Here is a 19,630-nt window from a genome sequence, read left to right as displayed (position 1 = left end):
CTTTTTGCATGCTGTTCATCTTGGCACTACTGTCTGTTAAGAAAAGGAAAGTAAAGGAGAACTGTCTCAGCAAATAAAAGAGGAAATTGTTTTTTAGAGGAGAAACTGCAATAGACCAACCTTTGTATGATGTGGGTGGATAAAATATTTATAACGAATGGTAGTAACTGTTGCACATAGGAAAGCAACCAGAAGATTTAACTGAAAGGTTCTATTATCAAAGCATACTTCCTAGAACTTTCTTTAAGGAGATGATAAGGATGCTTTAAGAAGACAAGTTTTATAAACAGCATAAGGAAGAGTTAACTTAGAAGGTGGAATTGTGAACCAGTAAGTACTGGGTGGTGGAGACAATTAGGGATAAGATTTGTTCCTGCAGTGAAAGGAAGAGAGAAGATGATTTCAACTGTAAATGTCTTCTCCTTCTGTTTGTGAACAGATGCAGTAATCTGTCATATGTTATTCTATGTTAATCTATAAAGTTTATAGGAGAAGAATCATGGGTACACACACATGATTTGATATTTTCTTTTTCCAGGTTACCAGAGTGGTCTTGCTGTGGGTGAACAATCATTTTAATGACTTTGAAGGAGATCCTGCTATGACTCGATTCCTGGAGGAGTTTGAAAAGAACTTGGAAGATACGGTAGGAGCAAAATGGAAGGGGGTTGTACTTCCTAATAGTGCACTTCCTCATTTGCCAGCGTGTTGCCAGTCACTAACACATTGGAGTCTTCAATAGATTGCTTTTAACATGGACAAAGTGGTTCTTAAATATGTATTTAGATAGAAAGCCCATATAAAATAGTATACAGGGCACTCATTAATGTGGTTTATTTAGCAAGATTTGATTGCATGGCATCAAAAACTCCTTTTTCTGGCACTTGGGGTGTTTTTCACAACTGGTTTTTCCATTGCTAGGAAAATCGAGCTCAGTTTTATGTTGCTGTCTTTTGTGTTGCAGAAAATGAAAGGCCATCTCAGATTGCTGAATATTGCCTGTGCTGCCAAAGCCAAATGGAGACAAATTACCCTGCAGAAACCTTCTAGAGACTCACCTCTGTTCTTCAGCCTCCTTGGAGGAAGCGACAAAGGGTTTGGTATTTTTGTAGAGACTGTGGAAATGGGCAGTAAAGCAGCAGAAGCTGGGCTTAAACGTGGAGACCAGGTAAGAAGAATGAAATTCGTGTAAAATACTCTTGTTCAACCAACCATAGTGTTCTCGGCAGAAGATAATGCTGTTTGCTGAAAGCAAGCAACTGGCTAGCATCCTCTTGTGAATGGCACAGTTCAGCTCCAGTTTGCATGTGTTAAATGGGTTTCTATTAAGTAGTTTTCAAAGTACTTCAAAACCAGAATGGGAAAAGAAACCAAATTATTTTAGGGAACTTTCTGATCGGTGATATGGTTAATTTGAAGCCATCAGATTGGGTTGTTGGATCAGTTCCCACCTTGTGTGGATCATCGCTGTTCACTGAGGCTGATAGAACAATGGCTGTTCACTCTAGGTGAAGATCATAGAATCATGGAATGGTGTGGGTTGGAATGGACCTTAAAGCTCATCCAGTTCAACTCCTGCCATGGGCAGGGACACCTTCCACTAGAGCAGGTTTTTCCAAGCCCCATCCAACCTGGCCTTGAGCACTGCCAGGAATGGGGCAGCCACAACATCCAGCCTTAGATGAAATGTCAGCTCCATGGTTCATGATCCACTACTTTCGATTCAGTTGCAGTTCCCAATTGCAAGATGATGACAGAAAATAAATGTATTTAAAGAATTTGTCATGTAGAACTGGAGGTCCTGGCTTGGTCACAGGATGTAACTTCACTGACATGATGAAGCTAGTTATTTTCCAAATAATGTTTTCATCCTGCAACTGCTGTAAAGATGCTGTGTTAACTTCTAGAAAGTTCTCACTGTTCCTGTATTGTCACCTTTGTATTTGTAAGTCTGTCAAATAGTTGTTCTCTTAATAGTCCTTATCTTTATTTCTTCTTAAAGATAATGGAAGTAAATGGACAGAATTTTGAGAACATTACCTTTGTAAAAGCTCTGGAGATCTTACGGAACAACACTCACCTCTCCATCACTGTAAAAACCAACATTTTTGGTGAGTAGACTTTATATATGATGTATTTTTGTGTATGTGAAGAAAACTCCAGTGTTTCTGGCTCTAGAAGTGCATTAAGATCCCACCTTTCTTTCTCAACCTCACTCCAGAAGTTGTGCAGAAGTCCCCTCCTTGTGCCTCCGTTTCCTCGGAGAAGTTCTCATGTGCCAGGGGCTGCACGTTGGGTGGCACAAAGCCATGGGCATCTCTGTACTCCCTGAGAAGTCCCAAATGACTGTTTGAGCAGCTTTAGTGTCCCTTCATGGGATAGAGCTGAAACGGAGCCAGGGGAACCAGAGCAAAAGATTTTTTGCCAAAACCCAGCAAAAATGTGAAACTGGGCTTTGTCAACATTTTGATAATGGCTGTAAGAATGATAGGATATATTGGAAAGGGGATATAAAAAGTGATAGGACATAGAAATGTTGGCTCTTAATTGTCAGTGTGAATATAAACACATAAATACCTCTTTAAAATCTCAGTCAACTCATCTGTTCTGTTTCCATAATCCCCTTCAGGCAACAGAACCATAGCTACAGAAAGAAGGAGGCTGTGCCCAAGATAGCTCCTTCCTCTGTAGTTGTATCTGAGACTTCCTGATGGTTTCCTTCTCTCACTTTCTTCCCCCAGTTACCTGCCTTTAGTCACTATTCTTTTCAGTTATTACTTTCTGTTTATGACAGTGCAGACGAAAAGTTTCAAGGTCTGAGCCGTTGCTTTTTAATTCCAAAAAGCCTAAAACCCCACTGTAACTGGTGGTCTAAAATCATGTGAAATGACATAAAATGAGGCAGAATGGTAACTGAGACAGGGATAGATGGTTCATTTGTATTATAAATGTAAGCAGCATACACTGACAATGGATTCCAATAGCTTTGTGCTACCTGCTACGATTTCCGAGGGATTTCTCTGATAAATTTGAATGGATTCATGTCTTGAAGCTTTTGTCAACAGTGATAATTATTATCCTGTCTTTTTAATGGAGTGCTAAGCGCCTGGTGCTGACAAGGAGCAATTCCTGTTCTTATATTTCAATCTGTACTGTGAACCTCGTAGCCTTGAAATTCTACTACATGATAGAAATCAGGAATTTGACTGGGATTTTCTATACGGAAAGTCCTGGTTGTTTTGCTCATAGGGACAGTCTGAGTAATTTCCTCTGTAGGGTTCTGCGTTCTCCCAGGATCACCACGTTTACAAGAGAAAACCCTGGATTTCTGATTTATGTGATTGAAAATGATTTTTGAAAAGATCTTCAGAGAAATAATTAGAATTAATAAACCAATTTGGTCGATTTGTGTTTAATTTATTTGTGGGAAGAAACACAAAGGACATAGTCACTGTCTTCTCCATGGACTTTGATCTTTGGGATGTCAGTGTTGGTAATAGACTGGCTTACCTTGATAAATGCAATAGGAGATTTGATGCAGCTTCTGTTCAGTAGCATTACTAAAAGCAAATAAAGGCAGTTTGGGAGAATATCAGTCTGCCTTGTAGTTATCGTTGCAGAAGCATCTGCACTCCATTACGTCAAAGATGCAAACAGCACAGTCAATAAATACATAGAGCTGATTGCCATGAACATGATGTTTCCTTATAATCCACCTTGAAACAGCAGTCCAGGTCTGTTCAATTTGCTGTGATACGTGCTAATTTCAAAAGCAGTTGGGAGAACTGTGCTGTGCAGAATGTTTGATTGTTTTATGGAACATTAAAGGGATTGCTCTTTCTGCCAAGGTAATCAAAAGCAAAGCTTAAATGGGAAAAGACTCACACCCTTAGAATCAAAGCTGAAATGCAACGTATTGCCTGGTTTATAACTCTCTGGCTCGCTTTAACTGCATGGATGTGGGAAGCAAAAGGGTTGAAAGGAAAGGAGAATTCACTGTGAAGTTTTAAGTGTGCAAAGGGCAATCACAATGACTGTATCTTCTCTTACAGTGTTTAAGGAGCTGCTCTGCAGGATAGGACAAGAGAAGAACGGAATTCCACATATTCCCAAAATCGCAGAAAAGAAGAACAACCGTTACTCCATCCCAGATATGCCTGGAGATGTGGAACAGATGTTTCCTCGTGAAAAAGGCAACAAGAAGATGAAAGCAAACACTGTATCTGGTGGGAGAAACAGAATCAGGAAAATTCTGGACAAGACCCGATTCAGCATCTTGCCTCCAAAACTGTTCAGGTTTGTCACGCTTTTCTGGTCCCAAAGCAATCATTCCTTACTAAGTTATGATGTTTTAGTTGCTGAGTATCTCCAGTCATTAGCTTCATATTGCTTATATTGGGGGTTTTAAATATGGTTTTTAAACTGCAAATCTGACCCATAAATGCAGAACGAGACCAGTGACGATTTGAACACTTTCAGATATGCTTTTTGTGTGTCCTTATTCTGAAAGCCTGTCTGCAATGTGTAATTAACACATCTGAGTGCCATTACTTTTCTTAGTTTCTTAGATTCACCTCAAGATGAATCTAAGGAGTTTAATGCACACAATTGAACCCAGCCTCTTTTGCAGCGACGGGAGCGTGAGCCAGTCGCAGGACGACAGCATTGTTGGGACGCGGCAGTGCAGGCACAGCCTGGCCATCATGCCCATTCCGGGAACCCTCTCCTCCAGCAGCCCCGACCTCTTGCAGCCTACAACTAGCATCCTGGATTTCTCTAATCCTTCAGGTAAACCAGCAGCATTAGCTTGATTTACAGGATCATTACAAGGCAGCTGGTTCAGGGGGAAAATTACATCTTTTACATCTTTTAGCATCAAACACACTGAGTGCAGTTATCTCTTTATCTTGTGGCTCCAACAGGTCCAGACTGGAGCTTGTTTGTAATGTGACACTTAGCTTATTTTCACAAAGGAATGTATTTTGCTCCCTATGTGAGTCTTTGATTTACTGGAGTTTACCAGAGCTCTGATGGAAGCAGTGTCCTTGTCTGCACCTATCACTTTTGTCATCTCTTCCCAATACTGGTACTCCTGATGATTTGATTTGTGCATCCATCATCTTAAAATATATATTTCAAGCAGTATTGTGGATGGCATAGGACTGCCGTGGTACCAAGAGTGATATTAATGTCTTACATGCAATGTCAAACTTTACATAATGTATGCCTGAAAAGCTGCAGGATGTTTTGGGATGTGTGGTTTGGGCTTTCATTGCTGTTACTGTAGGAACAGTTTATATGGTGGCTGCAGGAGGCATTTATTACATGCCTGTAAATGTGGCAAGTCAGAATTGTGTTCCCCTATTTCAAGTGTAAGTTCTATGTGTAAATACATGTAAAGTGCCTTGTGGCTATGACTTAGGGTAAACTTGCAGGTTTCCCCTTTAAAAGGGATGTATGCAGATATATCCGATCAACTGCATAAATGTCCATAGGAGTTAGGTTCCCTTTTGTGCTGAAAATCCAGGTTCTTGCTGTCTGCATGAGAGTCACACACATGTTCTCTAAGAATCTTCATTTAATACTGTACAAGTTACAAATGTTGATAACTAATCCTTTACGTTTACTATATGTTTACTATAACAAATACGCTGTCACTTTGGAATAGCAGAGCAAACCAAAGTACTTGTGACAGTGCACTGCAAACACTTGATCAGTTCTGTAAACATCTAGATCTTGATTTGATGCTGATGTGGTGTTTTCTTTTTTCCTGCCCGCAGCTGTTGGGTTTTACTGTAAGTATCCTGATCTACAGCATCCTGTAGACCTTAATACTGCATGGCTTGCCTGTTAAACTTAACACTTTCATACATTGTGTTGACAATGTTATTACTGTTAGGGCAGTAAGATAGTCCTTTGCCCCATAATCTTCCCTTAAATCAAACAAACCCATAGGTTTTCTTGCCAGGCATGGTGCTGTGCTGTGGCTGAGACCTGCATTTTATTCCCATTTCTGCCACCAACACACTGATGACCTTTAGCAGTTTCCTTTGCTTCTCTGTGGCCTTGCTTTGAGGAATGAAGTTGCTTATGTCCCTTTCATGAAACTGAGATTTTAGATGATGCTGTAGTTTGAGATCATGTGTGTTCTGTTGGACTCTGTGTAACTAAAACCATGTGCATGCACACTTGAAATGTGTTTTGTATTGTCAACACAAGCTGAATAATGCAGAAGAAAATGATTATGCATATGTATGTGTATATATATATAGTTCACCTGTTTAAAAGCAAAGACAGACGTGTTCATAATAGAAATTTCCCTCAGCTGTCAGAAGTTACACTCAGTTTTGGTTGGGTTTTGTGTTTTTTCCTTTTTCCCCCCAAATTACACTGCAGTTTTTGGTTTTCCACCTTGAGTGTGTTCTGATGCTTAGGTATGTTGATACCAAGGTAGAGATGTTGGCCTCTTCTGTTGACTTGGTATGATTTTTATGAGTGCAGCATTTCCAGTTATTCAGTATATCATTTTCACTACTTTCACTCTCAAATAAGTATGTATTTCTGTCTTTTATTGCCCCCGTTCATGTATGCATGGAGCTTTTGAGTTTCAACTAGTCCCCAGCTATTAATGAGACTGTTCTGGGAATGGGATAGTCATAAGAATGAAATTGTCAATAGAATTTGGTTTCAATCAGATTGGGCTTTTTAAGCACCCTGTTTCGTCCCATCTTCCAGTTTAGCTACAGGTGATGCTGAGACTTTCTTTTTTCCAGTGGGTAGAAACTGTTTTGGAGGCTGTTGCTGTAATAACAGCTCTTCACTTCTCTCTCTTGGAATTGCTGATCCAGGAGTTTATGGCACGTCCAGCCTGGTTTTTGAATAGCATCAGGCTCTGGAGAAGCCTGAGCCTCCCACCTTCTTGGGTCTGCAGAGAACTGCTGAGGTTTTAGTCTTCAGAGTTTAGGGAGGGTAGGAAACTGGTTCCCTATGTTTTAAATCAGTGCTCACTCTGCCTCTTGACTTGATTTCCCCATCAGTTTTATTATGAAAATCAAATCTTCTGTAATGGAGCAAATTATTTCCAGTCATCGAGCTGTAGATGAAACGTGTGTTTCTTCACATATTTATTTCCTGCTGTAGGCTGCCTCGGAGAAAGCTGCTCTCTAATGCATTTATAATACATGAAATGTGCTATAAATAAGTACACTAGCCAAAGAATTAACTGCTGGCAGCAGCTTAGTTCCTTCAGGGTGAGATAGTGAGTGTAAAAGTTTGCAGCTAGTTATGGGAACAACCAAATTTCCTTTGCTCTTCCCAGCCTCCTGTCTGCAGCCCGTCCATGCATGCTCCATGGCTTCCCATCCCCGGGAAAAGTGCCCTGGCACGTGTCTCACAAAGACAGAAGAGCCAAAGAAGGAATAAATGATGCTGCCAATGATTCTGAGACACGCTGAGAAGGGCAGTGTGCAGCTTAGCAGTGTATCTAAGAGCCTTGTGCTTCAATTGTGGTTGTGGGATCATAGAGTTGTGGAAATGCAGGGAGGAGCAGAGTCCTCTTGTTTGCTTCTCAAAGCTGAATGTTTTAATGCATATTTATCAAAGCCAGCATGGCTTTTTTTTTTCCCCTGCTAGCTGGTTTTTTGTTTTCTGGCTATCAAAAGAAGCAGTAAATGACCTCGTTTCTTTTCAAGGGAAAGGTACCTTCACACATTAAAGGTGTTACTCTGTTATTTCAGATATTCCGGATCAGGTAATCAGGGTTTTCAAAGCAGATCAGCAGAGCTGTTACATTATCATCAGCAAAGACACTACAGCAAAAGAGGTGGTGAGTCACGCCGTCCACGAGTTCAACTTGACAGGGGCCCCTGAGACCTACTCCCTCTGTGAAGTATCAGTCAGCCCCGAGGGGGTCATCAAACAGCGGAGGCTCCCCGATCAGTTCTCCAAGTTGGCCGACAGGATTCAACTCAATGGACGGTAAAAACGCGCCTCGTTTTAACTTCGATTGGGATTCATTTGCTTTTTAGGATTGAAACATCCATAAGATCCCATCGCATTCAGGGAGAGGTCATAGAACACCAGATTAGAAGGGACCTCGGGGATCGGCTGGTCCAACCTTTGTGGGCAAATCATAACCTAGACTGTATGTCCCAGTGCACTGTCCAGTTGAATCTTAACAGTGTCCAGTGTTGGTGAACCCAAAGCCCTCTCCCCAAATCTACAGCAGCTGCTCGATGACAACTAAATATAGCAGTTTGGGATAACACATATATGGTGGCTTACACTGAAAAAGGAGAAACATCTTTTCTGACACTTTCCACATGTAGTTCAGGATTAAAACATACAATTGCTTTCTCAGTGATGTCATGTTGCAGTGAACTGATGCTAACCTGAGATAAATTCTTCCATTTCTGTGTAAACTGTTATGAACGTTTCTTGCATGTTAAGTGCTTCGGTTTTATCTGATGACCTGGTCCATACCAGAAGAAAGTTTATTAACTAAAAAATACTTCAGTTGTCTTTGCTAGGCAACAGAGGGGATTTATGAGGAAGAAACTTTGGTGTACCTGAAAGTGATCTGCTTGGGACCATGGAAATGAATTTTCCAGATACATTTTCATTTCCTCAATACTGTGTGCTTCATGCAAATAGTAATATGCCACACTATTTGTGTAAGAAATCCCACTAAATTTGTGTGAGAAATGGAGAAATACATTAACAAGAGATTTCTCATGACTTATGTGTATTTAAAATTTTACTTCACTGCTGAATTTACGAATGGCAAAGTAAGTGAGCTTTTTCCAAGGGTGAAAGATACAGTATTATGGAGAATGAAACAGAAGATGCTAGCAAAGAGGTAGATAAAACCAGCTTTGGAAGTGGTTTTTTACCTCAGTAATGATGATACCTTATACTAAAGTGCAAGGTTATGCTGTCCCTTCTTGTCTCTGTCTTTCCCTTTTACCCTGTGTTGTCAACACTAGCACACAAATACTTTCACATAAGCACTCCAGTGGTGTCAGTGATGTCCAGTTTGAGTGGTGCAGTTCAATGCCTTTGTGTTTGCAAACCCTCTGAAGCACATCTCTAATGTTTTGTTGTAACTCAATTATTCTCTAGGTATTATCTTAAAAACAATATGGAGACAGAGACCTTGTGCTCTGATGAGGATGCTCAAGAGCTGCTAAGAGAAAGCCAGATTTCCCTCCTGCAGCTGAGCACCATTGAGGTCGCCACTCAGCTCTCCATGAGAGACTTTGAACTCTTCCGCAATATTGAGCCTACAGAATACATCGACGACCTTTATAAGCTGGACTCCAAGACAGGAAATGCTCACCTGAAACAGTTTGAGGATGTCATCAATCAGGAGACCTTCTGGGTTGCCATGGAAATTCTAGCAGAGCCCAACCAACTCAAGAGGATGAAGATTATTAAGCATTTCATTAAAATTGCCCTCCATTGCCGAGAATGCAAGAACTTCAATTCCATGTTCGCAGTTATAAGGTAAAACGCTTCCATTTGTCAGATCTGGTTTGTGCTGTCAAAGGCAATTCTGATAATATAACTGGAAAGAAAAGAAATAGGTTTATGCTGAACAGATCACTGGTGGCACGGGGTGGTTGGAGGGGAATTGCCAAGCTTTTCAGAAGGCAGACTGTACCAAGAGGTGCCTTGTCGCTGCCATCTTTTCCTTCCTCCTCCTCAGAAGTTTAGTGCATCTTGGTGCTTGATGTGACTGTCTCTATTTTAACCGTTACCTAGCAGGCAAAGAGAAGAGTTGGACAAGAGCAGTGTTTGATTGATAACTTCAGAAACCTGCCTGAGCACTGCTGTCATTTCCATTCTGGCACCCCATTTCCCTTCTTTGCTCGGTCGCTGTTGCCGTGTCAGTGTGCTCCGAGTTGTATCTGTGATTATGGAATTACTTTATTTCTTCCTTTCATTGTAAGGACTTCCTCAAATCACTCTGGTTTTAGTTACATTTTCCTTTCCATTCTTTCCTGTCATCTGCTCCTATCAGTAGATAGGGAAATCTGTTTTTATTTCCCTCTCCATTTGCACACTCAGACTTTCTCTTCTGTTTTATACTAGATGCTGCTACTTTAACAGCATGAGTTCAGCAGTTCCTTTCTTTGCAATTATCTTATACCCAGGTTTTACTTTAAGAAAGAAAAATAAAGGTGCTGTGATTCATCAGGCAAAGATTTGGATTCTTGCTGTATCCTAGCATCTTTGAAAACACCAGTTTTAACAGTTTTCTTCCATGTCTAGCCAGTTTCTTGAATGCTGTTGCCTTCTGTTTAGTCATACATTAAATAATGAATGAATCTCCTTAAAGGGCACTGGGCAGCCGTTGGGGCTGGGGCTGCTCATTACATGGTGAATACACATGTGGATAGTGAATCTAATTTCTATATTCTGCTCCCTAATTCCTCGTCATTTATTGTGGGTGGAGAAGTGACTCTTCCTGCTTCTCAGTTAACTCTAATCAGGCCGTGACTGAACTGGTCTTTGGTCATAAAAAGAAGTCAATAAATTAGGTTTTGTCTTGCCCTGGTTTCCAGAGGAATATGTTGTTGTTAGCATATGCCACGGGGGTTCTCTTGCTTGTCTTGCCTTGCATATCAATATGGTGCCATATGTTTCACGAAATAGAAAGATAACCATCCTAATGTAGCATGTAAAAGAGGGGGGCTGCGTGGTGGCATATGCCTGATTTTTCATGTGAGAGAAGGCTTTGTTTGTGAGTTGACAATAACACGGGGAGCAATCTCTATAAAAGAATAAAGAAAACACAAAGTAAGTTTCTGAAGCTTTCAAGATCTTAGAATAGTAGATTTGTTGTGTGATTCTGGACTTACTGGTGAATGCTAGGAAATGACACTTTCCAACTCAGCTACAAGGTGAGCATTGCAGAATTCCATGAGCAAACTGGGTGACAAATTCTAATAGGGAGGATGGATCTGTTTCCTTTATTTTAATTTGCTGTACACATCCAACTGATTCTGGATGTGTTTTTACTTAATGAGAGCGCAATGACAAGTTTTAGCATTGCTGCTGCTTCTGATTCTCAGTCTGTTGGTGCTCATTTACAAATGCTCCAAACATGGTCCTCTGCAGTCCTGCCTCTTTTGCTTGGGATAAGCTGTGCACTGTTCTCGCTTGCCACTGTAGCTGTGTATTCACCTCATTAATTCTCCACCCTTTTGTCCTTGTTGTGGTACATGTTTTTACAGGAGAGAAGTGGGGCTTAAATTGAACGGGCACCAGCCCTGTGTTACGGAGGGATTGTTTTGGCAGGCTAACTAAAAACTGGTACCTTGTGAATAGGAAGCAGTCACGGTTTTTACAGTTCTCTTTCTCTTGCTCACAAGAGTGAGCAGCAGAGGTTTATTGTGATCAGCTTGCAGCCTGGCTTTCACCCAGCCTTACTTACAGTGAGCCTTGTGAAAAGCTGTTTTTAATCCTTAAAACAAACCCCAAGCCCTTTGCTTCCTTTTGAAAGGTAACGATTCCACTAACAGCTAATAATGAAACAAATCTGCCTTCCAGTGGGTTAAATCTAGCACCAGTAGCACGTCTCAGAGGCACTTGGGAGAAGTTACCAAGCAAGTACGAAAAGCACCTCCGAGACCTTCAAGATCTCTTTGATCCATCTCGAAACATGGCAAAATACCGCAACATCCTCAGCAGCCAGAGCATGCAGCCTCCAATTATTCCACTTTTTCCTGTTGTCAAGAAGGATATCACCTTTCTGCATGAAGGTAATGTCAGACACAAGAGAAATAACAAACTGAGCACTGAATATGCTTTAGCCCTGATTCAACAGATGCTTAAAAGAAGCTGCCACCAGTAGGATGCTTTTGATGCGTCCTTTGTAGGAGTAAAACAAAATAGAACTGTGCATGAATAATGGAAGAGGCTGTTCCTAGACAGAAATTAAAAATTAAAAGTGTATTTTTAATATTTTAAAAGCAATGCTTAATCTTCATCAGGTGGCCAAAGGTTTAGGTGGAACAGTAGATGAGTGCTAACTGGTAGCTACACTGCTTCAAGTATATACTCCTCTTACAAGAACTCGTTGCTGCGGCGTTTCTAGGATTTCGTTCCATGTTGTGGCTTTCAGGCAGCTACAATGATCTAACACCTCCTACTCCTGCTTTCAGTGTTTTCAGTGGCTTTTGTTTAAACGTTTCCATTTTGTTCCTTTTACACAAGGTTCTGTTCACTATTGGTTAAGTTTAAGCATTTCCAAATACGCCCAATTCTTGGTTGTGATGTTTCAGAGCTGTTTGGACTAACTTCAGAATGTGAACGCTGTTGGACGTCAGTGCTATTAGGCAGAAGCTCTCCCCTGTGAGGGTGCTGAGGCGCTGGCACAGGGTGCCCAGAGAAGCTGTGGCTGCCCCATCCCTGGCAGTGCTCAAGGCCAGGTTGGACACAGGGGCTTGAAGCAAGCTGCTCTAGTGGAAGGTGCCCTTGCCCATGGCAGGGGCTGGGAACTGAATGAACTTTAAGGTCCCATCCAACACAAACCAGTCTGGGATTCTATATATTATTTAATCACCTATGCTAGTGAATTTGGGCATAATTCACTTACTCTTTTTTCCTCTTGCTAATGCTTGTTACTTTAGAAATAGATTAACAAAACCAATACTAGAGTGGACCATTTGTGTTTTGCCATTAGGGCAGTTTTCGTGATGGAGGGACAAGGATCGGGTACTGTGAGTGACTAGAAACACATTGCCTGTTAGAAAGTGTTTCTGACTCTTTGTTTGGTTTTTTACTTTCTTTTCTTATGTGTGTGTTTCCATTATTCAGGAAATGATTCCAAAGTGGATGGCCTGGTGAACTTCGAGAAGCTCCGAATGATTGCCAAGGAAATTCGCCAAGTTGTCCGAATGACCTCGGCAAACATGGATCCGGCCGTGATGTTCAGACAAAGGTGTGCACTTTACAGTAGGATTGAAGGTGTCTGGGCTGGGTGGGGACCTGGGGCTGTGTGTGCATCAGTGCCTTTGTGTTTCATGGTGTAACTTCCCATTGACATTTACATCAGAACCACAGTCTTGGTCAAATTATGGCAATACAATTGATGCTTCTGAGACCTGCTTTTAATAACCACTGAACCAATTTGCTGTCTTTAATAAGGAAAGAAGAGTAGGCTCTAAATTTAATGATTCACATTTTTGCTAAATAAAATGTTAGTGTCAGCAGAGTTTTGGGAGAAGTATAATATTAGGGGAATATAACATCTGTATATGATAGATATAAAAAGCACCTAAATCAGCCATGTAGATGTCTGAAACGCTGCTTCAAAACCCCACTGATAACATATTAAACCCAAACAAAGTATTTTTATTTGTTCTAAGCACAGCTTGCTCCGCCTACATAATGTGTGATATGTTCAGGCTGCAAGCAGTGGAGGGGGTTTGCTTGGTTTATTTTTTATTGGGGTTTGTGTTTTTCTCCTGATGCATAATATCACCAGGCTCCGTGTTGGCAAACTGGGGAATGAAAGCACCACAGCTTCTAATCTGGTGCTCATGAGCTCCAGTTTATACTCACTGGAGCTAAATAATGTCCTGCATCTCTTGAAAAGCATCAGGGACTCTCTTGTGTCCATGCAGGTCCTGATACCTGCACATCCCTGCTAAGGAGGGTAGTGGTGCCTTGCACTGGCCTTGCACTAATGGGCCAGACAAAAATCCTTCGGGATGCAGTTGGGAGTTGGTGACAAGGTGATGTCCTCTGCTGAATCACGTACCACAAAATGAGCTTTGTACAAGCCCTAACTAAATTCCAGTCGATAGGTCACCTCCGAGTTGTAATCCTCTTGGATTTATGAAGTCAGTTACATCAGTGCAGTGGAAGGAAATATCATATGCAAGGGTACATGGCATATATAAGAGCACTGAGATTTGGCTCCCTGTGGGCTTCCAGAGGTAAGGATTCACAGGTGATGGTGAATCATGTTTGCAAGGCTGACTGTCAGGAAATAAAGGCATTTTGTTTAAAATGGGTCCAGTTGAGTTTTGAGACAAAGATAACAGATCCCTGGTAATGTTGTTTGAAGATGGATCTGTTTCACAGTGGAGATTCATCTTCATACCGTTGGATTTGAATTAGCAAATTCCCTCTTTAACATAAAGTTATACAGCTACTTACTGGTCAGTTAGGACTGCTTTACAGAATCTTTCCCATTCACAGATGAAATCAGCCTATAAATAAATTTCCCTGATGCCCCCATACACTTTCTACAACCTAATGAAGTCTGATCATTAAATGAGTTTAATAGTAAATAGTTAGCTTTAGTGTGTTTTTCACAATTACACAACACATTTTAATGACCATCATTTAAAGGATGCACACTGACATAAAATGCTCAGGCATCTAATACCAGAGATAGTGCCAAAGATTAAAAGAAAATAAATCCACATTTTCAACATCATTTATATTCATTTTCATTGCCTCTGGTGTTTGATCTATCAGTTTGTGTTCTGAAGCACCAATAAATGCTTTTGAAGATTAAAAATTAACAAGAAAAGATGTTTGTTAGTGGCATCATGAGACTTGCTGGCGAGTTCATTACCGATTAATATAGAGCATCTACTTTTTCACCATGTATTTGGTGACTAGCTTGTTTTCCAGCAAGCAGTCAAGGGAAAACAGCATCATAAACTTGAATACTGATGGTTTCTCATTCGCTTACTCCAGTGCTAGTGCAAAGATCAAATTAATTGAAGCACACTTTCTTCACTTTGAGTAAGTTGAACCGTTTTGGCTCGCTCCATCCAAACTGAATTTGTCTTAGGGGAAATACTTAACAAGGAAACTTAATGGGAGCTTGGTTTTTAAATTCAAAGGTTAAACTTGAAACAGAAAACTGATAGATGTTCTTCCCTGTTGAAGTGTTTGTGCAAGTCCTGCCCTTGCATTCCATTCCAACATCGTGTTCTTGTTCAAGAACAATTTTGCCGTATAGAAACTCTTTCTTTTCTGTTCTTTCCTGTCTACATCTTTCTTCCTGACTCTCAACTGTTTTATTTTTTTCCTGTGCTTTTCTGTTCAAATACATGCTTCAATGTATATGGCTCTTGCTTACAGGAAGAAGAGGTGGAGAAGTTTGGGGTAAGTGTAGAGATGAATGCAACTAAGATAAATAAAGATTATGCAACTCTTAACATACTGCATCCTCCTCCTTAGTGCATGCATCTGAAATACAGCATGCATTTTATTAACCCTGCAATACATGTATTTTGGAAACCAGGAATAAGAGGTTACAGTCAACATTATACTGCAGCTATGAGAATTCTGAGTTGCTTTTATGTATTGGATAAGTTACTTGAGTTTTGGCTTTATGCATATAAAAACCCCTGCTGTGCAGTTGTATTGGTAGGCAATCTATTTTGGGAAATAAATAACTTGCTTTTTAACATGTAACGGAACGGTTTAAGCCATTTTGGATTTTAAACTATGAGGACGTTATGAATTGTGATAATGATATGGTGATATCCCCCCCTGAAGTTTGAGTTCAAGCTTCAAAGCATTTATTTTTAGTATATATTTAAACTGTATCTCACATTTCAAACATCTAAATCCTCCTTGACTTTCCTCGGAGTCTTGATTGCGCAAGGATTGAATAATGAAATGACTACAAGTGAGAGTGCTGAGATACAAAATTCCTGACAGACACACGGCAGTGATTTTAGGAAGACATGTAGCCATATTTTAGGTGTTCTTATGTGTCTTTTTGACCATAAAACTGTTACTTGTGTACCTGAGCCTATGTGCCTTTGCACTTTGAAATTGTACTTCTGTTTATGCATCTGTTTTAAAGCCAGCTGTGTGTTAGTATGTTGACGTTGTGCCTACAGGATGGAGTCAGGGATGCTCCTGGTGCTTTTCCCTCCCTGCCATCACTTTGCACTCTCAGGGAATCCCAGTGTGGCAATTCAGTTTGTTATCTATGAGTATTCAGGTGCTTGAGTGCAAAGAACAGATTCACCCCTCCAGCAGTGATGGGGACAGTGCCAGAACTTGTGCTAGAGGAACCCAGGTTTGGGTACAAGTCCCTGATGCGAAATCAGTTGGGTGGTCGGTAATCACCCACTCATGGTGTACAGCACCTGGGGGGAATCCCTTAGACCCAGCTGGAGTTGTTTCTAGCCCTTGGGATTACTGGGAACACAAGGGAATAAAGGAAAAATCATTTGTAAAGGAAATTGGATTAAATTGCCTTAGAAAGACAAGTAAGTCCAGACTTAAAAGCACTGTGTATGTAAGCAATAAAATGTTTATACCATTAAAAATAAGGATGATGTAGTATATTATTTCATCATATAATAGTTATTAGCTCTGTTCTTACCTGGAGGAGGTGGGAGTGCCCCTTGGTTGAATAGCTGTGAACAGTCCCTCATGCCTTTCGCTGCTCTTTGCCTGTAATAGAATTTTTCTGTAATTAAGCTATAAATTTCTGCCAGTTTTAGGTTTTTTGTTTGCTCTTGGATTGATTGATCATCTTTGAAAGTATTCCAGGCTTGATTTATTTCTCGTCTTCAGACATCCTGCAGTCAGCTGTTCCCCACCATCTCTTCTTTTTAAGCTCACTGTGCTTGATTCCATAGACTTCCTCTAACAAGATGTTTTGTTCTGACTCTCTTGGTTATTGTGCTGGAGATGGTTTATTCTGCCACTCGTGATTCTCTGAATATATCCGGGATCTTGATAAACAGAGAATTTACCCTTTAAAAATGAAGTTATTCCTCCAAATGTTTAAAAAAAGCCCCACAGCCAACCAACATTGAACAACTTTGACCCTTTCCATTAGAATTTACACTAAAAAATTCATTGGACTAGTGTGACCAAATGACTTTGCCAGTTGAAGTGGAGGTGATGGGTATGTTTGAAGTATACCAAGATCAGTTGTTTGGTCACTCTTTCAGTGTGAATAGGAGTGACTGTCAAAGAGAGTGATGGATGCTGACAGTTTGGGCATTCTTTCTTTTTGCTTCAGTTGCTGATAGAATTGGCAGCTCACAAGTAGGAGTATTGGGAGCATCATTTCAATAGATGCAAATCGGAACATACCTGTATTATCACTGTCTTCCTGACCTTTGCTAGGTTACATTTTATTAATGAGCTGCTCTTCTGCGAACGTTCTTACTGAGCTGCAGAAGGAAGTTAAGTATTTAATAAAATGTACTTGGCACAATTAACACATTTTCCTTCTTATTTAAACACTGTCAGAAGCTGTTTCCTAAGAGGATTACAGGAGTCACTCTTGTACTCAGCTAATTGCCAGAGGTTCCTCCTGTAAGCTGATGCATACAGTGGGTACCAAGTTCCTTAAACCAACACAGTTACCAGGTCTGTCCGCTCTTGCCATCTGCAGTTGACATAGGTGGGTCTTGCCAAGCAAGAGCTACATGGGTCCTATATGCAGCATTGTGCCTCGTTCTTCCTAGTCCCACACTCTTTCTAGACTCAAATTGCTGCTCTCAGTTTCCTAGAGTATTTTAAGACAAGCATTGTTTTAATGCTGTTCATCTTTTTAACTCATTTGCATCAGCATGCACTAGCCCTAACTGAAGATTATTGGCATTAAACTGCTTTGGCGTGTGCTACTGTAGCTCTTTGCCACTGTTGAGACCTGAAAGTTGACTGCTTTGCTCCTGTCTCTTGTAGGTCTCTGAGCCAGGGCAGCACAAACTCGAACATGTTGGATGTACAGGGAGGTGCTCACAAAAAACGGGCCCGGCGCAGCTCGCTCCTGAATGCCAAGAAGCTGTACGAGGATGCCCAGATGGCCAGGAAGGTGAAGCAGTACCTGTCCAACCTGAACGTGGAGACAGATGAGGAGAAGATCCAGATCTTGTCACTTCAGTGCGAGCCTGCATATAGCACGTGTAAGTACAGCGATCTGGAATGGTGCCTGCCCCATCCCTGCCAGTGTTCAAGGCCAGGGCTTGGAGCAGCCTGCTCTAGTGGAAGGTGTCCTTGCCCATGGCAGGGGTTGGAACTGGGTGAGCTTTAAGGTCCCTTCCAACCCAAACCCTTCTGTGAGTCTGTGATCTATGAGATATATAAGAAAATACTTGTTCCTTCCTTAGATATACTCATTTAAGATCTTTCTCTTCTCCCTTCCAAGAAAAAGCCCTCTCATAAGTGCTTGTTTGTCAATTCATGTGCTGACAGTTACAACAAGCTGGCATTTGTCTTCAGATCTTGGCTGAAGTCAGAAAACTTTGGTGATGTTTTGTATTTTGACCTTTAGTTCTTAAACTGTGTGTCTTCTCATCAGGCTGGAAGGAAATTCAATAGTACATTAGCTCTGTTCTTGCCCTGTTGTCCTTGTAGAGAATTAGGAAGGATAAAAGTAACGTTTACCATATGAACAGCAAGAAAATGAAAAGAGACAAAATCAATATAGAAACTGCAATGGATTACAACTTAGAATAAATGAAGATTGTTGAGAAGGAGAAGTTAGGTCAATATTGACTGATGGGATTGACATGACTTGACAGTCAAAAACTGAGGGCTGCAGCAGGAGTTTCCGTAACTCGAACTTGTGTGCAACTGCCTAAGTAAAGAAACTGTTACTGACCTGCTGGCTTACGCAGTTGAGTACATTCACATTTAGAAATGAGAAATGGTAATCTCATTTCATTTTGATCCATAGAAATTTTCACTCGCTTGAAAGGTCGCTTTGTTTCACAATAGAAGAGTAGAAACCTTGCTAATCAGAATAATGTTTCATGCTTGTCTGCTGCCCACATGTAGCATTCTAGGGCTTTTTTTTTGTCCTCCAACACCATTTTGTCTCTGACATGAGAAGTTGAAAGCATGAATAGGAGATGGCATTCTGAAGGTAAAATTTTAAGTCCTTTCCATTATTTACTGTTAAGAATGCAAATCCTTATTATTCCCTCAGGTGCCTTCCTATGCAATTGGTTTTTAACATTTCCTTTTAAATAGCACTGATGCAGGCATGGTGGAAATGGCCGTATTCAAACTGTTAAATTCTGTGTTGTCACACTGGCTGTATGCCTGAAGTCACCAGAAATCACAGGTTCCCTCTGGACTGGAAGATGCACAGCATCATCCCTTGGCAGTGGATGTGCTTGTGCTGCGTTCAGCCAGATACGCCATAGCACAGAATGTTCCTGCTCAGAGGTAACACCACTGTGGGTTTTATGCTTTACACCCCCACTGACACAATAAATTAAAGCGTGCCAGGATGAACTCTTGGTAGATGATCTATGTGCAAACATAACTGTGGCCATACTATGCCCAGGAGACAAACATAAATGTGACGAGGTTGGTTTTCAATTGTTCTAAATAAATCATTGAAAACCTTGTTTGCACAGTGCTAGCTATGGATATTTGGAAGTAAAACCAGGGAATAAATAGTGAGTGTTCTACCTTGTGCAGTTCAGTAATCAAGTCCTTTTTTGTCTTCACCTTCAAAAAAGGAAATTGGAGGTTAAGCAGATATACAAATAAATGGATGTTATTGAAGTGCCTGTCTTTAAAACCTGAGGAAAACAAAACAAACCTCAGCAGATTGGGTTTGTGCTGATGGGGTTTTTTGCACATTTCCAGAAGAGAAGAGCTCCCCAGTCTCTTA

At 40.8% G+C, this 19,630-nt stretch overlaps 1 protein-coding gene across 7 annotated transcripts in view; it reads left to right on the top strand.

Moving 5' to 3' along the window:
• Positions 1-19,630, top strand: part of RAPGEF6 (Rap guanine nucleotide exchange factor 6) — a 113,527-nt gene that overhangs the window by 78,792 nt on the left and 15,105 nt on the right. For 3 of the 7 annotated variants that reach the window (XM_061347816.1, XM_061347783.1, XM_061347824.1), the window contains 12 exons: positions 539-646; positions 965-1,168; positions 2,003-2,111; positions 4,053-4,296; positions 4,631-4,788; positions 5,781-5,795; positions 7,737-7,977; positions 9,121-9,504; positions 11,554-11,765; positions 12,823-12,946; positions 15,109-15,132; positions 17,689-17,909. In XM_061347816.1, coding sequence (XP_061203800.1) covers positions 539-646; positions 965-1,168; positions 2,003-2,111; positions 4,053-4,296; positions 4,631-4,788; positions 5,781-5,795; positions 7,737-7,977; positions 9,121-9,504; positions 11,554-11,765; positions 12,823-12,946; positions 15,109-15,132; positions 17,689-17,909 — 2,044 coding nt within the window. The remainder of the gene's footprint in view (positions 1-538; positions 647-964; positions 1,169-2,002; positions 2,112-4,052; positions 4,297-4,630; positions 4,789-5,780; positions 5,796-7,736; positions 7,978-9,120; positions 9,505-11,553; positions 11,766-12,822; positions 12,947-15,108; positions 15,133-17,688; positions 17,910-19,630) is intronic. The other 4 variants (XM_061347828.1, XM_061347791.1, XM_061347799.1 and 1 more) reach the window with 3 other exon arrangements.

This window comes from Neopsephotus bourkii, unplaced genomic scaffold (genome assembly GCF_033783945.1).
Source record: "Neopsephotus bourkii isolate Nb327-2 ecotype Australia unplaced genomic scaffold, CSIRO-AGI_Nbou_v1 NB_52, whole genome shotgun sequence".
Lineage (NCBI taxonomy): Eukaryota > Metazoa > Chordata > Aves > Psittaciformes > Psittacidae > Neopsephotus > Neopsephotus bourkii.
This window is presented reverse-complemented; position numbering and strand designations above follow the sequence as displayed.